This window comes from Siniperca chuatsi, linkage group LG18 (genome assembly GCF_020085105.1).
Source record: "Siniperca chuatsi isolate FFG_IHB_CAS linkage group LG18, ASM2008510v1, whole genome shotgun sequence".
In the NCBI taxonomy this organism is placed as follows: Eukaryota; Metazoa; Chordata; class Actinopteri; order Centrarchiformes; family Sinipercidae; genus Siniperca; species Siniperca chuatsi.
In genome coordinates, this window is record NC_058059.1 from 23,874,410 (window position 1) to 23,893,839 (window position 19,430).

The 19,430-nt window shown below is 43.9% G+C and overlaps 2 protein-coding genes across 3 annotated transcripts; one reads left to right on the forward strand and one right to left on the reverse strand.

The window, feature by feature from the left end:
* Positions 1-1,417: 1,417 nt before the first annotated feature.
* LOC122865212 (ankyrin repeat domain-containing protein SOWAHB-like) lies at positions 1,418-12,636 on the reverse strand. 2 transcript variants are annotated; one of them, XR_006375419.1, is made up of 5 exons: positions 11,059-12,636; positions 8,708-9,120; positions 8,071-8,258; positions 5,590-6,944; positions 1,418-1,756 (listed from the first exon to the last, which is right to left on the reverse strand). XR_006375419.1 is itself a non-coding variant. In XM_044173323.1 (4 exons), the coding sequence occupies exons 1-4, from the start codon at positions 12,530-12,532 to the stop codon at positions 6,476-6,478; spliced, it is 2,544 nt and encodes an 847-aa protein (XP_044029258.1). In that variant the 5' UTR covers positions 12,533-12,636; the 3' UTR covers positions 3,909-6,475. The 2 variants fall into 2 exon arrangements, 1 of the variants encoding a protein (XP_044029258.1); XM_044173323.1 differs by lacking the exon at positions 1,418-1,756 and having other exon boundaries at positions 3,909-6,944.
* Positions 12,637-14,348: 1,712 nt separating this feature from the next.
* LOC122865214 (chromobox protein homolog 2-like) lies at positions 14,349-18,998 on the forward strand. The gene is made up of 2 exons (XM_044173324.1): positions 14,349-15,451; positions 18,389-18,998. The coding sequence occupies exons 1-2, from the start codon at positions 15,427-15,429 to the stop codon at positions 18,751-18,753; spliced, it is 390 nt and encodes a 129-aa protein (XP_044029259.1). The 5' UTR covers positions 14,349-15,426; the 3' UTR covers positions 18,754-18,998.
* The last annotated feature ends 432 nt before the right edge of the window (positions 18,999-19,430 follow it).

Here is a 19,430-nt window from a genome sequence, read left to right on the forward strand (position 1 = left end):
GTTTATGGTCTCAATTGCTAGTTTCAAGCACTTGAACTTGTAACTTGTTTTGGTTGTTGTCGTGTTTTCGTCTTAGATCTCTGACCCTTTCACAGTGTGTTTTCAGTTCATGTTAATTGTAACATTTTAGTCACCTAAAAATGTTGTTGTTCAGTGTTCGGTTGTACTAAACACCATCTAGGAGTCGGCTGTTCATTTTTTCCAGTAAGTACATTTTGTTTTAAGCCTGTTTTTCGCTAGCCAAAATTAGCATCCCAATTAATATTAGTTAATGTGAATTACGGATGACTACATGCACTTCTTTTATACAGTCTATGGACCTATTTTGTTATCTTATACAATTCTCTAACCCTTTGTTTTTCTCAATGGCAACACATTGTTCAAAATTGAGTGTAATATGTTCATTGAATAAAGTTATGGTAATGAATACATGATGAGTTAAATTGAGTTGTATCCCCTCTGTAGATATAAGGATTCAAAATATATTTATAATTGTATTATTATTACATTATCGTCAACGTCAGTAGTGTTACTAGCGGGACTTGCCAAAAATTCAACAGAAAAACCAGTGGAGCTAACACCCAATCACAATGCGTTGAAGTAACAAGCTAGCCAAATGCTAATGAAAATTGCTAACATGCTGTTAAACAAACAATATTTGCCAAGTTAACCATGTTAGTTTACTGTGTCAGCATGCTAACATTTGCTAATTAGTACTCATAGATATATACACACATAGATACCGCATAGATATTTTTAGTCAAGTATTTAGTCATTAACCAAGTACTGGACAAATTAAATATTTGACCTGATGATGATTCTAAATGAAAAGTCATGAATGTCTGAACCAAATTTCATGGCTATCAGTCCAACAGTTGTTTAGACATTTCACTCAGAACCACAAACGTCAACCTCATGGTGGCGCAAGAGGATAAGTCGGAGGATCACCAACATCATCAGGATTGTCTGGGAACCATGAATGTCTGCACAAAATGTAGTGCCAATCCATTCAGTAGATGTTTCACAGGATAAGAGAAAACTTTTGACCTGCTGGTGGCACTAGTACAAAATTTCATGGCAATCCATCCAATAGTTGTTAAAATATTTCGGTCTCAACCAAAGTTGAAAACTGACATTTCCATCCCTAGAGCCATGCCACTATTCAATTAAATTTTATTTATATAGTGCCAATTCATAACAGAAGTTATCTCATTGCACTTTTCCTATAGAGCAGGTAGACTGTACTCTTTATAATATTAATTACAGAGACCCAACAAATCCCACCATGAGCAAGCATTTGGCGACAGTGGCAAGGAAAAACTTCCTTTAAGAGGGCAGAAACCTTGAACAGAATCAGACTCAATGGTGGGCGGCCATCCGCCTGTTTTGAGAGGGGGCACAATGCAAAGACCACTAGCATGGCTAAAAATTGTGCAGATTTCTTTGTCAACAGAATGATCTGTTTTGTAGCGTGAATCCATCTAACTGACTACAAAGTACGGTCTAGACCTGCTCTATAGGAACAGTGCAATGAGATAACTTCTGTTATGAATTGGCGCTGTATAAATAAAATTGAATTGAATTGAATGTTGTGACTTTTTGGTTTTCTGTGTCAGAACAATATTCTTACCTGTTGTGTTACCTGAGCATACTGATGGCTCTCACTGCAGCAGACCAAGGAATGTGTTCAGCTCAACATCTTCTACAAGTTGATCCGGTGACAGCAGACAAACACCACGGCTCCCTGTAGCTCACTCTAAATACAAACACAGAAAAGCATTAGTGATCAGTTCACTCAAGGTTTCAGGTCCTAAATACATACAACTATAGTACATAGGAAATCTTAAGTATCCCACTGCAGTAGGCATACACTGGTCAAAGTTTTACCAATCACCTACAATTTTTCCAAGTATCATACAGCTGATGTGTTCACTGGATGTGAAGTTATAATGTCACAACATGCAGTCACTGGGGATTAATTCACTTTATTCAATTAAGTCCTTTCAGTTCCTGCTGGCCAACAGCAATCACATCTATGTTCTTATCGATTTCTCTTATTCTTCCTAATTTCTGGCACCTAAATACTTCATCACCATTCAACGTAGAAACTTAATTCAAACTTCAAGATGTTCAGCTCATTGAGGACATTATCAGAATATCTTTTAGTGTCCATTCAAATGAATGGATGGAATGTTCAGAGTGGGTGACATCACATGCAGAGTGGGGTTAAGCTGTTAAACTCTTCAACTTCTTCTTACTCCTGCAATTTCCACTCTTCATACATAATTTTTTCATCAAATAATGTAACTATCTAAGCAAACAGACTTACACATTTTGCGCTATGAGCCTCAAAGTAACCATCCACCTGCCCCATTGACTCTAATGTTAACTGAGACCAGAATTTTCAGGAGGGAAGCAGAAGAAGGGACAAACTGTCTGATACAGGAGTCACTCAGCAGTTACTATCAACATAGCAAGCATTAATTGCAGTTGGGGACACACAGCTGCAATTGGTCTTTTTCACACAAGACAATTTCACATGTCACAGTAGGAAAAGCACAGGGGTAAATAATAAATGATGGCTGAATTCCATTTAGTTGCTTCAGTTTCAGTATCCTGGTATTGTGGATGCTGGCTCAGTGTCACACTGCCACAGCTTACTGGGACACTTGAACAGAATAGAGCAATCATTAATGTTATTAGTAACACAAGTGCTTTTCCTAACATGACAAGTCAAAATGTCTGCTGTGAAAAAGGCCTATCATTGTATTTCTAGTGGTTTTCTCTAGAAAGTTCACCACGCACCAAGTCTTGTTCATTTTGCTTTGTCCTTTCACCTCACATCAGTCACTGCACTCATACACTTTCATACACTACTGATATTTACCTCCACACCTCATTGTATTTGTTATTATGACTTCCTTTAATAAATGTCAATTAATTCTTACCAATTTTTGTGTTTGTCTCCTTTCTTGTCGTGGCCTATGAGACGATCATACCTACTACCACTGTTGAAGATATTGGTTGTCTTGTGATGATTTATTTTGGTTTCTTTTAAAATTGTAATATTCAATAATGTCATTTAGCTTTGGTAATAATGTAACATTTCATGCCAATAAAGCTTATTATTTCATTTGAGAGACAGAGACTGCAGAGTATTATGTAACACTATATACACCACAGGTCTAACCGGCTGTTTCAGAATGTACACACTGAGCTTGTTCAAACAACACACATTTGTACTTCTATACGTGTGAGGAACTGTCTGAAACTGGTTCTCACAGTTACAAGGACAAGAACACACACACACACACACACACACACACACACACACACACACACACACACACACGAGCATGTCCTCCAGCGTTTCTCCACACAGATTGAACATGTTACCAGTTTTAAAACCACCATTAACAGGACACAGTGGTAACTGCTGGGTGGACCCACTGAATACAACTGATCTAATGAAACAATATGTCACTGAGGTGGCGTTCACATGTTCATATGTTTGTACATCTTCCCTGTGCACAGTCCAGAAACCAGTTGTGAATGAGTGTTTTCTGCATTTCAGTGTCCTCCTTTCAGGAACAAGAAAAAGCGTCAATAACAAGTAAAAAAAAAAAAAACAGAGCTTATCTTTTATGGGCTCCAACATTTAAAGACTGTTACCATCCTGTTCTTGCCACAAATTACAGGATAATAGCACATTGACATTAATTTCTCAACATTATCCAGTCAGTACCTTACTGTAGCTCTATGAGGTTACACAGCATTGTAGCTAAATGTTGTGCAACAGTAGCACAAGTAGAGAAGCGTCATAAAGTCAGCAAACTGACTGAGTAATGTCAGTTACATAGCAATATCTATCTAAAGGTAGCCAACATTAGCCATCTGAGTGTACTGAATTGAGCAAAGGTGCATTTTATTGCTTTCTGTTGATTAACTAATCAATTTCTTTCAGTTCATCTCTCTTTCTCTTTTGATCTCCAGGGCTTTTCATGACTGGTATAACACTCATGGAAAAACCCAAGGGAGCAGTGTACAAGAATTAAAAAGAAAAAACCTCAGTACTGGCAGACGATAAAGCCGTAAATCTATGGAGCCCCAAAACTGTGGTGTCAGACAAGTCAAAAAAAAAAAGTGATTACATCAGTAAATAATACTGTTAGTTAAATATTTAAAATGGACGGCAAAATAACAGCGAAATACATAACTTTATACTTTCCCGTTAATCTTCAATCAGTTGGTAGAAAAGACAAAAAACAAAAAGGAAAACAAAAGGTGCTGAGAAATAAAATGATCTAGTGAAAAATAAATATTTTATTTATTTTACCAACTGATTGGAGGTTAAAAGGAAATATAAAGTTATTTTTGCACTCCATTAAATTAACTAACTAATTAATTAACAGTATTATTTATTGTGAGTTTTCAGTCATATTTCTTATTTTTTTGGAGCTCCATAGAAATAACTGAAACTGTAAAAAAAATCTGATGAGAAATGGATCTGAATAGAAAACCATCCATATCCACGAAAACTGACCAGTGTTTGAAGATGTCAAATAAAGTTCTATAAAAATACACCTCCAACTGTGAAACATATTTAATACTCAGTGTATAAACTTTGACCAATGGTGTGAAAAATACTGTACATCGCCATTACAGCAAACTTCAGATCAGAATAATTTACAAACCAAAAACACACCAGGTTTCTCCTGGTGGTGAGCGTTAAAAGGACAATATTAGGGTTTTTACATGTTTTACACCACTAACTACAAATCCTGTATGACGTGCAAATAGAATACAACACCATCACAAGCTATGGTCTCAGAAATGAAAGGATAATTTCAGTTTATTACAACTTGGCTTTTTATTTCCATAGCTTGTCCTTCATTTCTGTCAGTACTTTTAACATTGTATTCACCAGGTTAAAAGGAATTGTTTGACATTTTGAGAGCTGAGTCGAGAGTTTGAAGAAAAGATTGACACTACGCTCATATCTTTACAATAAATGAAGCTACAGCCAGGAGACGGTTAGCTTAGCTTAGCATAAAGACTGGAAGCAGTGCGGAAATAGCTAGGCTGGCTCTGCCCAAAGGTAACAAAATTTGCTTACCAGCACCTCGAAAACTCACTAATTTAACACATTATATCTCGTTTGTTTAATCCATACAAAAAATGGAGTGCAAAAACGTCACGTTTATAAATAGGGCTATATGCTGTTTCTTTGCCGCGCGCAGTAACTCACATTTTGGATTTTATATTGATTATCATTTCGTACATTTGACTATTGTGAGCTAAGGGTTTGTTCACAACTTGTCTGATCGTCTGACTGCTCCTGTTTCTCGAACCATCTGCCTTCTTTATAGTGATGTCCCCACATAGACAAAACTACAAAAAATAATACCCAAGTTGTAATAAACCAGACGTAACTTTTAAAAATCACCCCACCAACTTAACATCTGATTCAGTGCCAGCAAAAAGTGGAAACTGGAGCTCACGCTGCCCATGTGGCTCCTACTCCAACTTCCACTGTCTGCTGCTCCCCCCCCCCAACAATGACAACAGACAATCATGCTGAAAACCAACCTGCTCTGCTAAGTGCTTGTAAATCACCTCTCGCTTTAAGCCATCATGTCTCAGATCCAGCAGTGTTTGTGATACAGTCTTTTCTTTGGCATTCATAGCCAGTTAAATCGAAAGCTCAGGCGCAGAAACTACTGCTCCCTGTTGTTGCAGTAATTTGGGACTGAACTCATGGTTTTGGGCTGAAAGGGGCGAATCCCCTTTTTAATAAATTTTAAAAATTAGAAAACCACACGCTAACAGCTGAAGAGGCTTTGTTAACCCACAGCAGGAACAAGCAACATATCTAAAGCTGAGAAAGTACCAAGAACAAAAGTTCATGTCAAAACGTCAGTGTCAACCGTAAAAAACTCCTTTAACCTCATGACTGTATCTCCTGAAATATAATCCTGGGTGTTTGGTGAGTTCCTTTACAGTTCAGGAAACATGTTCCAACAGAGCAGAAAGAAGACCTTCAGGTTGAGTAAAAACTTGAAAATCAGGTGAATGTGGAGTTTTGTCACTCATGTTCCTCTGTCAGATACCACTCTCCTTAAAACTGGTAGCTTTTAACACTGTAAGTGCCATGGTCATAAGAAAGCGACACAGCAAAATTCATATTTCTTTGTGAAGTAGCTGGTGCTGGAAGCTTGGTGACGCAGTGGCTACTAGAGGGGCTAGTTGGTGAACTACTGTAGCTGGCGAGCTGACAGGCAACATGCTAGTTAGCTAGACTCCAGTCTGACTGCTGACTACAAACCATGCCTCTTTTGTGAAGCAGTTTCTACTCCAGCAGAACAGGTTTAGAAAAATTAGATGCACGAAACAGCTAATATGATAGCTTTCTCCATTTTCGACTGAAAAAAAAAAAAAAAAAAAAACCCAACTTCCAACTCCATCAGTTGAGGTTTTAAACTGAGGTGTCAGACTGATGTCCATGAAACCTATGCAGCGATTTGTGTTTGAGGAATGCAGCAATTGACGACGACCTTTTGACCCTTGTTGTGCCTGAAATGGTCAGTGGCCTCTCCCCCGAGGAAGCCACGGAGAGGTGATGCCGCCGATGGCGGCGGTGTGGCTGCTGCTGCTGCTCCTGTTTCCAGCTGGAGTCTACTCTCCCGACTCCTCCCTGACCTCCCCCAGCAGCCCGCAATGGGGCTCCCAGCAGATGGAAGACATCCGGCGGCACAGTGCGGCTCAGGTACTGCCAAGGCTTCTTTCCCGCCACGTCCCTCAGCGTCACGTTGGCGTTGAACTTGTTAACCAGCAACTGCATTATGTTCTTGTTGCCGTGGATGGCGGCAATGTGGAGAGCCGTATGGCCGCATGTTGACCTGGCGTTTATTTCGAAGGTCAAACCAGCCTTTTGAACTCCATACCTGAAACCCCAACCAGAGAGAGCAGATCAGTGCCTGGTCGCATAAAATATCTTTAAGTATGTTTGCCTTTGACGTCCTTCGAAATAGATGAGTTTCACTAAGTTAGTAGATACTCATCAAGTGCATTTCTTCAGTTTTTTGCTGCACAATGAAAATATTTAGCAATAAAAATTAGAAAACAAGGAACTTTTGACAGCAACTCCTTGCGGCTAAAGTGGTGGCAGTTCTTTTTTTTAGCTATGTTAGCATGTTGGTCCGTTGGTGATATTGAAATATCTCACCAGTCACTGGCTGGATTGTCGAGACATTAGGAACAGACAATGATGGTCCCCAGAGGATGAATTTGGTGATCTTCTTACCTCAAGCGCAACCAGCAGGACAACAGTTCCACTTGTCAGCCTCAGCTGTACTTAAAGATTAATGCTGATGCAACATGCTAAATGTTACATGCTAAACATCAGCATGCTAACATGTTAACTACTGTATAAGCATTGTAATATATCAATATTAGCAGGTGAGCTTAAAGCACAGCTGAGCCTGCATAGAGCTGAAGCTGACAAAGTCCAGCTTACAGTGAAAACCAACTGAATGCAATGTTACACAAAACAAAGTTTAGGCCTATTCATTTTCTATGGGACAGGAGTCAATCACCTCTCAAAAAAATCCCAGAGTAAAGTGCAATTTTTTTTGCTCATGTTGAAACATCTTCAAGTTCAACATTTCATGACAATCTCCCTGCTTGATTTTGATATTTCTTGTGTACAAGTGGAGAAATTGGCCTAATGGTGATGCTAGAGGAAATGTCAGGAGGTCAGAAGAGTCATTAGAGATCATGCTCTCGGGACCATAAATATCCATAACACATGTCATGAAACTTTGACCAATAGTGAGATTTCTCACTCTGGACTGAACTGTTGAATGGATCAGCAGACTACACCATCATCAGGCTGCTAGTGGGGCTGAAATACCCCCAAATTCAACTTGGACATGCATGCAGAAAACATCAGAGAACAGAATCAGAAACATTTCTGACGCTGGTTTTTGAAGTGAAACCAGTTTCAGAATGCTACGTAAACCAGACCTTCCTGTTTTACAGAGTGTAAACCTGACAGAGCTAATTGCGTACCATAAGGTGTTGAGGACTCTGTGGTCACCGTGTTTGGCAATCCAGTGCAGCACAGTGAAGCCAGAGATGAAGTCTTGTCTGTTGAGCAGGGAAGAGTCCTCTCTGAACAGGGCGTAGATGTCGGGCCAAGCACCCGCCGCCCCCTTCACCAACCAGGCATGCTCCCTGAGCTCCAGAGGAACCAGTGACTGATGACAGGAACAAACATCAACTTAATCAATGTCCCTTCTGGGAATCAATTGAGTGTTATAATATTGTATCTATTCATTAAAAAAAAAAAAAAAAAAAAAAAAAGAGTTAATTTTTCAGGTTTGTTAGCAAGAAATCTAAAAGTTGAGACCAGAAATGATTGACAACTAGCAAAGACCAATCTCACTGTGCATCATAACTCAGAGGGGTTTGTTTGAATTTTCTCTATACTGTTGCCAACACAATATCAGATTTGGTGAGGTACAGAAGTTAAGGGACAAAAACATAAACGCAGGCAGACAGTAATCTGTACTAATATTTAAATAATTTGTACATAAATAAGTTTGGTTAGTTTTGACCACCTTACCAGCCAAACTACCAAACCAAGAGTGTACCATAGGTTTGTATGGACCATTTAAAAAGAAACTGTACTGTCTATAAGTCTCACCTGCCTACTGGGGCCTTCATGATGAGCAGTGGAGGAGGAGACGGTGGGGAAACTCCTCCTCCCTCTTCTCCCCTCCACCCCCTCGACCAGGTTGGCGAGGCTGTGGCAGCGAGGCGGGGTGGAACAGGACGACAGCGAGGAGGACGACAGGTCATAGTGAAGGCTGAGTGAGGAGGAGATCAGATGGAGGCGGTTCAGCCGGGCCACCTCACTTCCTCCTCCTCCTCCTCCTCCTCCTCCTCCTCCTGCCTCCTCTTGGAGGAGTTGGTCGAGGTCAGCTCCCAGGCTGCGACACATCCTGCTCCTCAACTGGCTGCTGATCCGCCTGGCGACCATGGGGCGCTGCCGCAGTGGCGGTGAAGAGGTGGAACCCTCGCTCCACTCTGCCTCCTCGCGGTCCTCGTGAACATCACCTGTGGGGTGGAGTAAAGGGTTTAGTATGCTTTAACAAGCTAGGTCCTATGACATGTCATCTCAACACAAGTTAAGGAAAAAGTAAATGGTAACTGTACGGACTGTACTTATAGCGCCTTTCTGACTACTCAAAGCGCTTCAACTACATATCTGTTGGGGTGCCCAAATTTATGCACCTGTCTAATTTCGTTTTGATGCATATTGCACATTTTCTGTTAATCCAATAAACCTCATTTCACTACTGAAATATTACTGTGTCCTTCAGTTATTTGATAGATCAAAATGAAATTGCTGATCCAAACACCCAAATATTTATAAATGAAAATCATGGAAATTGTCAGGGGTTCCTAAACTTTTGCATACAACTGTACAAGGTAGATTTATTTATTATTTTACAACAGAGGGTTTTATAACAAGATTTCAGTTGTATTTCCCTTTATGCTACTCACAAAAACAAATGTTATATACATAAATTATATACAGTAGATGAGTGAATAAATAAGTCATAGAAGGCCAATATCTGAAGGAATAAGACATTACCGTATTTCTAGTAAGTTATTTCTTTTTTCACCATTTTAAGTCTACTTAATTCTCCACCTTATTTTAGTGTTTACTCACAAACTACTTTAATCTGTTCATGTTGCTTTTGCTTTCTGTTCTCTTTTTCTTTTCTCTACACACGCACACACCTACACTTCTGGACTGCACACACTCCGGCTTACCCGGCCACGCTTCTTTCCGTTTCTGCTGTGTTAATTTTCTTTGACAACAGTATGTTTTATAAAGTCGCCCAAAAACACACATGATTTGGCGCTATATTAATAAAACTGAATTGAATAACAGAAGTTATCTCATTGCACTTTTCCTATAGAGCAGGTCTAGACAATACTCTTTATAATATTTACAGAGACCCAACAAATCCCACCATGCACTTGGCGACAGTGGCAAGGAAAAACGTCCTTTAAGAGGCAGAAACCTCGAGCAGAACCAGACTCAGGGTGGGCGACCATCTGCCACTTGGGTTGATCTCGCGTTTTAGATTTTTTGCACCTGGGATTCCGTTTTCACAACAGCAGGTGAGCGGCGTGTGGAGGAGGAAACGATCTAAACCAACATGGTACTGCCCCAACAGGTGCAGTTACAAGCTTTAACAAAACAACGGCATAAATTTACATCTCTCTCGTAGCCGCAAGGAGGTGTGGAGCATGGGAGATTGTCCACTCTAACTGATCGCGGATGGTTTAAATGGTCTAAATTTCAGGCGCACTAGTGCGACCAATGAAAATGTTTAGTTGCACTTGACAGATTTTTGGTCGCACCTGGAGCCCTGCCCTATAACAAAACATTTTTGACATACTATCTGGACTCTATTGATGTCCGAGTTTGACTTACACCACAGTGTGTGTGTGTATATATATATATATATATATATATATATATATATATATATATATATATATATATATATATATATATATATATATATATATATATATATATATATATATATATATATATCAATCCAAAATACTGTTTTGGTACTTACTCAAACAGGAGTAAATAGTGCATTTGTTGGGGACTATTTTCAGCAGCGGATTAATACACAATTGGTGCTCTAGTGAATTTTTAAGTCAGCAGGATGATGTAAAATGAACTTTAATGTGTGTGTTCATGGTAACGAAGAAACATGTCACCCAGTGCAAGTGTGGCTCACTGATGTGTTTTTAAGCATTTTTGGACAACAATGGAGCTCTATGGCACAGAGGACTAAGATATAGGCCTATCAGGCTTTGAATACACATATATAATTTGTTAGTAGGATACAGTCATTGTTGGATTGGGTAGACTTTTCATGACTATAAGGCAAATATAGAATATCACCAGTTATCGAATAGCATACGAGTTATCGTTTAATCTTAACATATAGACTGCAGTACCTGTTTTGTCCAGTAGATCTTTGTAGCTGCTGTTCCACCCCGATCCTCTGGAGGAGCCTGACGGCGGCCAGTCTCTGCTGGAAAGGCCTGTGTCAGAGGGGGAGAAGATGCTGCTTTGGCTAGACGAAAGCCACTCCCTTTGGCTTTGATCGGGCCCCTGCCTGGGCTCCAGCTGGACACCTGCAGACTGCGAGTATCGGTGGTCTGTGTGGACATCACGATGAGGCGCCACTTCTTTAGCTTGGTCTGGGGACGGCATGTAGTGCTCTGCCTCTAAAGGAAGGCTGCGTCTCGTGGACGTTGATTCCCCCGGAGCAGATCCAGGTTCCAGTCCTGGCCCGGCCCGCTGTCCTCTCAGCCCCTCCCCTACCTCCAAGCTCCAGCCTGGGCCACCAGGGGGCAGCGTTTCCCCTTCGACATCCTGGATGTAAATATTTGGGAGCTTCCTTTTTGATGAAGCGAAGGAGGAGGAGATGACAGAGGGAGGTGCAGACGGGTCTATGATGCATGGCGAGGAGGTGGAGATGGCCCTCCCCATGTCTCCGAGAGGAACACTCAGGGGCCACGCTCCTTCTACTGCACTTCGCCCCATCGGGACCTCTTCCTCTTCATCACAAGAGACGGCAGACTTGTAACTCTGCCTGTGTCTGATGCGGTGTGGGGCAACCTGAGGATTAAGACTGACGTGATGAAGAGGAGGATCCTGCAGACCTCCCTCAGGTGGCAGACAGGCCTCCCTCTCTCTGAAGGTTTCTAGGACTGGGACGTGCTGGCTGGTTTCTCCATGATGTCTGACTGCAGGGACCAAAGGTGTGATCGCATGAGACGGGCCAAAACCCACCCTGTGCTGTCCCACTTTAGTGCACTGATCTCGGGCAGGGGGCTTAGACAGACTGGGGAACTTAAGTTCTGTTTTCTCTGAGATCTGACTCACCGCCTGAGCTGCTGCTGCTGGTCTACCAGAAAGTTCAGGTGTGCTCATTAGGCCTACCTGTTGTTGTTTCAAGTTAAAATTTGTTTCCACGTTGTTGTTGTTGTTCAGCATGATCCCTGCCGCAGGTAAGATCGTTTTACCGGCGGTTACTTCCAGCAGGGCAGGTGTTGTCACCTCCCTCAGCTGTGGTTTCTGCCGAGGCTTCTCTGTGCTCCCAGTCGGGCTCAGTTTGGCGTTCTGCGGGGAGTTCTCGGTGTTCTTACCGGCGGGGAATCGCGGCGGCCCGGAGGAGCGCTCTTCTCCGCCGCTGGGGATATGTCCTCTGAATTTCTTCCTGAGAACGACGTAAGAGACGCCATCGACCTGTCTAACGTTGGCCACGGAGTTGACAAACTTCTTGAAGAGCTCCCGGTTCCGGGCCCGGTCCACATGGTCCTGGATGTAGTTTCTGAAGTGTAGAAGCAGATCAGAGTTTTTAACCGAGCCTCCGCTGCTCTGGAGGAAATGTAACACCGTGTCCTGAGTGAAATCTGTGGCCATTCTGGACTTTACTTTATCTGCTTTCTCTCTCTCTCTCCCTCCTGCAGTCTCAAAGGTCGGGGAGCTGTTTCTGTCAGACAGGAATAATGCTCCGCCCTCCTGAGGTATTTAAGCCCAGCCTCACCTGCTGCATTCCTGCAGGTAACCCGGATGTGTCTGAATGCTGGATAGAAAATAACATTTTATTGCTGCTGTTACACTTTAAATGGTAAAGGGCCTAAATGTACAATATCACAATTGTCCTTTTTTGTACATTTTACAAACAAAATAAGCTTTTGCAAGTTTCTCTGCAAATAATCCTTACTGCCCTAAAAAAATGATATATAACTGCACACTGGCTTAATGAGGACACACCTTCCATGGGCAAGCAGATTAAAGGAGGTGTGTGAACTGGAAAAAAAATGCTTATAGACTGAAAATAAAGACAAAAACATTTTAAAAGAGTGGCAATTTCTTAGGCCTATGAAATGAAGTGGAAACTAAAAATCAGTGTTTATTTTATGTTAAGTTAAAATGCAACTCTAACCTACTGTGAATCCTTTATTATTTACTCACCTTTTATTTTGCGTTTGAAGAGGACAACAATAATAATAATAATTAAAGCTGCAAGCAGCGCTAAACGGGCCCTCGCCTCCATGCACACCTTGCGGGGCAGTGACAGTCACGGTCTGAATGTTCACGACCATCAGGCACTGTGAGAAGGACTTAAACATCACTTTCTGCATCCACTATGTGGCGTTGGAGAACACGCACTAATCATACATAATGTTGCCATATATCAACTTAAATTTCATGAAGATCAGATGATGTTTGTCACATGTGGCTTGCTTGCTGTTGCCAGTAAGTGGCGCCATGACTATCACTCACTAATATCACATAAGTGTAACTGGAAGTGGTCCATCAATAACCACATGCAGTTTGAGGCTGATCAGTTGAAACATTGCTGAGTTATTTCCACTTCCTATTTAGCATTGCGTCATTTGTCTGCCATTGTGACCACGTTTGACACATCAACGGATCTTGCTGTATATCAAGTGGAGACCACACAATGTAAATTTCATGTAGATCAGATGATGTTTGTCACACGTGGCTTGCTTTCTGTTGCCAGTAGTGCTTCCTGTTGTCAGGAGGTGGCGCTATGACAAGAATTCAATACTGACATGTAAAAGTCCTCAGGCCAGAAATCGTATCAAACATTTTGGGCAGATCGGACAATGTACACTCAAGTTACAACAACTTCCTATTTCATGGCGAGTAATGAGCCATCACGGCAATGGCTTTTGATGAAAACTCACAAGCTTCACTATTAAGCATCATGAATTTTTAGGTGGATGTGGTTAACCTGCTATGAGTAATTTTTGAGTATAGGGCCTGTTACTTCCTGTTGCCAGTAGAAGGCACTGACTATGTCTGAATATTGTCATGTAGATATCCTCAGGCTGTGACTCTTATCAAACATGTAAAATTTGAAAAAGATCTCACGATGTGGAGCTCAGGTAGCACTGTTACTAATTCTGGAACAAGGTGGCACTGTTACTAATTTTGGAACTCAGAATTTGCCACATTGCCACAGCAACACCGCTTGAGAAAACATAAAAAGCTTCGCAATTTAGCATCAGAACGGTCTTTAGATTACACTGCCCAAATTTGAAGTTGATCGGATTAATTCTCTAGGAGCAGTTAAACATAAAAAAATTGTTAAAATTCGGCAAACTTTGCCACATCGCGACGTCAATGCCGTTTGAGAAAACCTAAAAAGCTTTGCAATTTAGCATCAGAACGGTCTTTAGATTACACTGCCCAAATTTGAAATTGATCCGATAAATTCTCTAGGAGGAGTTTGTTAAAGTACGGAGCCTGACTTCCTGTTAGGTTTAGGGTAGGGCTCCAAGAGGCTTTTTTAAAAGTCTTTGAGATGATACATCTGCCTCCCAAATTTTGTACATCGAGGTGAAACGTACCGTGGGGGCTGCTTTGTTGAGGTTTTGTAGGGGGTGCTATTAAGCCATTTTGCCACATCCAAGCCCCAGACTATACCAGAAAACAAAACACAATCCTTCTGACGTGTGTGCCAAGTTTCGTGAGTTTTCAACTATCCCTAAATTGGACTCAAATTAAAGTATTTACCAGTTCAAGTCTGTGCACAAAGTTTTGTGACTTTTTTAGCATCCTAAAAGCCTGTAGAGCAGCACAGAGAAAATTCTTTTAATAACTTTAGATCATGAGGGTTCATAGATTCTATACGCAAAGTGTAGTGCAGATCGGACTAACTGTCTAGGAGGAGTTCAGAAAACTGTGTTCACGTATTTCATGATTTTGCAGAAAAAAATTATAGGCGGAAATGGGTGTGGCCTATTGTCAGAGAGCCAACACAGACACCACCAGCTCCACCCATTGCAATCAGCAGATCGCACTCACCTGAGTATTGATTACACACCTGCCACTAATCATCTACTCCACACTATATAGTCTCACTCCCCCGGTTCACTCACTGTCTGGTCTCAAACCTCTTACGAGAACTCAACCCGAGCACAGCTTCTATTGACAACCCCTTTGGACTTCTCCTTTGTGTGTATCGTCAGCTCCCGGCTTTCCTGCCACCCGTCTCCTCCAGTGGATCTTACTACCAGCGCTACATCAAGATAAGACCCATAGACTTTACTAGCTTAGCTCCTGTCATTGCTTTTCTCTGTCTGCCTGTTTCAATAAACTCCCTCGTCTCAGTACTAACCTCTGTGTCCCGTGTCTGTCTGCTGACAGAAAACCAGACCTTTAAACCATCTGGAGATGGATTCTCCGCTTCCCCCACGGAGAATCCATACGAAGGATTGGTCAGCGCCTTTCGTGCGGCTCTGTCTTCGGATCCTCAACCCCAATCTGCCTCTGCCAGTCCCATGGCCCTTCCTCCCAGCTATTCGGGTGAGGCGGTAGGATGTAGCGTTTTTTTGCTGCAAGTTTCTCTGTACATCGAGATGCATTTTCATAAATTCAACACCGAACGAGCTAAAGTGGCATTCCTCATTTCCCTCCTCTCTAGAAGAGCATTGCTATGGGCTCAGACTCTTTGGAACTCACAGTCTCCCATGATTAACTCCTTCTCCAACTTCTCGTCCCACTTCCAGGAAGTATTCGGTCTCGCCACCGGGGACCTGGCGGTCTCCGACCAGCTCTTCCGCTTACGTCAGGGAAATTCATCGGCGAGTGATTACACACTACAGTTCCGTACGCTAGCGGCTGCTAGTGGCTGGAATGAGGCTGCACTAATGACAGCCTATCACCAGGGTTTGAATTCCTAACTCCGTAGGAAGATGGTAATATACGAGAACAGTATTGGACTTGAGAACTTCATGCAGAAAACAGTGAAAATCGCTCAGCTACTTACCGCATGCCAGCCAGAAGAAACCGATCATTTGCCGCTCTCACCCGAAGCCTGTCCTCCAGTACCGGAGCCCATGCAGGTAGATACTCACCGACTCTCTCCCCACGAACGGGCACTCCGTTTGAACCAGGGCGGGGGCCTGTATTGTATGAAGGATGGTGGCTTGCGGCCTTGCATTGACTACCGGACCCTCAACAGCCAAACCGTCAAGCTCCCCTATCCGCTTCCTCTGGTCCCTGCCGCCCTCGAGGAACTCCGTGGGGCTCGCATCTTCACCAAGCTGGATTTGCGGAGTGCCTACAACCTCGTCCGAATCAGAGAGGGAGACGAATGGAAGACGGCGTTCATCACCCCGTCAGGCCACTACGAATACCTGGTGATGCCATATGGGCTGTCCAATGCTCCAGCGGTCTTCCAGGGCTTCATGAACGAGGTATTCCGGGAGTTTCTTCATCGTTTTGTGATCGTCTACATAGATGACATCCTCATCTACTCCCGGAACTTGGCTGAACATCGTCACCACGTCACGCAGGTTCTCCAACAGCTCCGGAAACATCGGCTTTACCTGAAACGTGAGAAGTGTGACTTCCATCGCCCCACGGTCCAGTTCCTCGGGTACATCGTCAGTGCAGAGGGCATTTATATGGACCAGGGGAAGATCCAAGCCATCCAGAACTGGCCACTTCCTCAATCAGTTAAGGAACTCCAACGTTTCCTTGGGTTTGCGAACTTCTATCGCAGATTCATAAGAAGCTTCAGTTTCATGTCCACTCCTCTCACCTCCCTGCAACGTCGCAAACCCAAGTCACTGTCCTGGAACCCCGAGGCTCGAGCCGCGTTTGAAGAGCTAAAGAGAGCCTTCTGCACTGCTCCCGTGCTCACTCATCCTAACCCAGATCTCCCCTTCGTGGTAGAAGTGGACGCCTCCACTACCGGCGCGGGAGCGGTGCTATCCCAACGCCACAGAGAGCCTCCTCAACTCCATCCTTGTGCCTTCTTCTCTAAGAAGCTGTCCCCGGCGGAGCAGAATTATGACATCGGCAACCGGGAGCTGCTGGCTATAAAATTGGCCTTAGAAGAGTGGAGGCATTGGCTGGAGGGAGCAAATCACCCATTCACTGTCATCACCGACCATAAGAACCTAGAATACCTCCGTACTGCTAAAAGATTGAACCCTTGCCAAGCCCGCTGGTCCCTCTTTTTCACCCGTTTCCACTTCTCCATCACCTATAGACCCGGAGACAAGAACGTAAAAGCGGATTCCCTCTCCAGAATCCATGCTCCCGAGGAATCCCTCACACCAGAACCCATCCTTCCTCCAGCCATACTTGTCAGCCCTAACCAGTGGGACCTGAACGACCAAATACAGGCCGCTGCAGTCTCGGAACCTGCTCCGCCGGGAGGCCCAGAGGGTAAGATCTACGTCCCAACCAGCCTACGTAAAGACCTTCTGGGCTCAGCGCATGCTTCTCCGGGCTCTGGGCAGCCAGCGTACTCTCTCACTCCTTCAGGCTCGTTACTGGTGGCCCAGTATGGTCCGGGATGTCTCCCAATTCGTGGAAGGATGCTCAGTCTGCGCCATCTCCCGCACGCCACGTCAACTTCCTGCTGGCAAACTGGTACCCCTTCCGATACCACGTAGACCTTGGTCCCACGTCGGAGTTGATTTCGTCACAGACTTACCCAAATCAGATGATTTCACCTGCATACTCGTCGCGGTGGACCTTTTCTCCAAGGCCTGCAGGCTCATTCCCTTGAAGGGCTTGCCTACCGCTCTTGAGACCGCAGAGGCCCTTTTCCAACAGGTATTCCGCAACTTTGGTATCCCGGAAGAAATCGTCTCTGACCGAGGACCACAGTTCACCTCACGTGTGTGGAAGGCTTTCTTCAAACTCCTCCAAGTAGCAGTCAAACTCTCCTCCGGTTATCACCCTCAGACCAACGGCCAGACTGAGCGGAAGATACAGGAGATAGGGAGATATCTTCGGACCTACTGTCACAACACCCAAACCAGCTGGAACCGCTTCCTTCCGTGGGCCGAGTACGCACAAAACTCGCTAAAACAGAACACCACGGGTCTCACCCCGTTCCAGTGCGTACTCGGCTACCAACCCCCGTTGTTCCCCTGGACAGAGGAACCCTCTGAAGTCCCAGCCATTGACCACTGGTTTCGAGCGAGCGAGTGTGGGACTCAGCCCATATCCACCTGCAGCATGCTGTACAGAGACACAAGCAGTTTGCTGATGCCCGCCGATCCCCTACCCCGGTCTATCATCCAGGGGATCACGTCTGGCTTTCCACTCGGGATCTGCGTCTCCGTCAGCCTTGCCGTAAGCTGAGTCCCCGCTACATAGGTCCATTCCCCATCGAGAGGCAGATTAATGACGTCACCTACCGGCTCCAGCTCCCCCCGAGGTACCGCATTCACCCTTCATTTCATGTCTCCCTCCTAAAACCTGTGTCTCCATCTTCCACAGAACCCGAGGAGCTACCCCTAACTCCTCCTCCAGATGTGATCGAGGAACCCCTAATCTACCGGGTGGAGGCCATTATGGATTCCAGGCGACGGGGCGGCCGGCTAGAGTACTTGGTGGACTGGGAAGGATACGGGCCCGAAGAAAGATCTTGGGTTCCACGAGACGACATCCTCAACCCGGCGTTACTGACGGACTTTCACAGGGCTCATCCGGATCGTCCTGCACCCAGAGGCCGAGGCCGACCCCGTCGCCGTCAGCGGGCGTCAGGAGCCGCCCCTGGAGGAGGGGGTACTGTCAGAGAGCCAACACAGACACCACCAGCTCCACCCATTGCAATCAGCAGATCACACTCACCTGAGTATTGATTACACACCTGCCACTAATCATCTACTCCACACTATATAGTCTCACTGCCCCGGTTCACTCACTGTCTGGTCTCAAACCTCTTACAAGAACTCAACCCGAGCACAGCTTCTATTGACAACCCCTTTGGACTTTGGACTTCTCCGTTGTGTGTATCGTCAGCTCCCGGCTTTCCTGCCACCAGTCTCCTCCAGTGGATCTCACTACCAGCGCTACATCAAGATAAGACCCATAGACTTTACTAGCTTAGCTCCCATCATTGCTTTTCTGTCTGCCTGTTTCAATAAACTCCCTCGTCTCAGTACTAACCTCTGTGTCCCGTGTCTGTCTGCTGACACCTATATCACAAGATGCAAGGAACGCATGTAAGGTGTTGCCATATATCAAGTGTAGATCACACAATATAACTCCTATTTAGCCTTTAAATGTCCTCAGCCCGGGACTCCTATCAAACGTGAAAATATCTGATGTGGAGCTGAGGTAACACAGTTATTAATTTTAAAACAAGGTGGTGCACTGTTAGAAACTTTGGAACAAGGTAGCACAGTTACCAGTTTTGGAACACAGAATTCGCAGCATCGCCTAGGCAACGCCGTTTGATGAAACCTCAAGATCGTTGCAATTTAGCATCGCAACGGGATTACACTGCCAAAATTTGATGTCGATCGGATTTATTCTC

What these genes read in the sequence shown, in the direction of transcription:
- LOC122865212 (XM_044173323.1), bottom strand. Translation starts at nt 12,532, where the DNA reads ATGGCCACAGATTTCACTCAGGACACGGTGTTACATTTCCTCCAGAGC. An exon ending in AGATCTACTGGACAAAACAG is followed by an intron (nt 9,121 to 11,058) that starts GTACTGCAGTCT and finishes TCCACCCCACAG; the next exon opens with GTGATGTTCACGAGGACCGC. An exon ending in ATGAAGGCCCCAGTAGGCAG is followed by an intron (nt 8,259 to 8,707) that starts GTGAGACTTATA and finishes TCCTGTCATCAG; the next exon opens with TCACTGGTTCCTCTGGAGCT.
- LOC122865214 (XM_044173324.1), top strand. Translation starts at nt 15,427, where the DNA reads ATGGCCCTTCCTCCCAGCTATTCGG. An exon ending in CCTTCCTCCCAGCTATTCGG is followed by an intron (nt 15,452 to 18,388) that starts GTGAGGCGGTAG and finishes CATCTTCCACAG; the next exon opens with AACCCGAGGAGCTACCCCTA.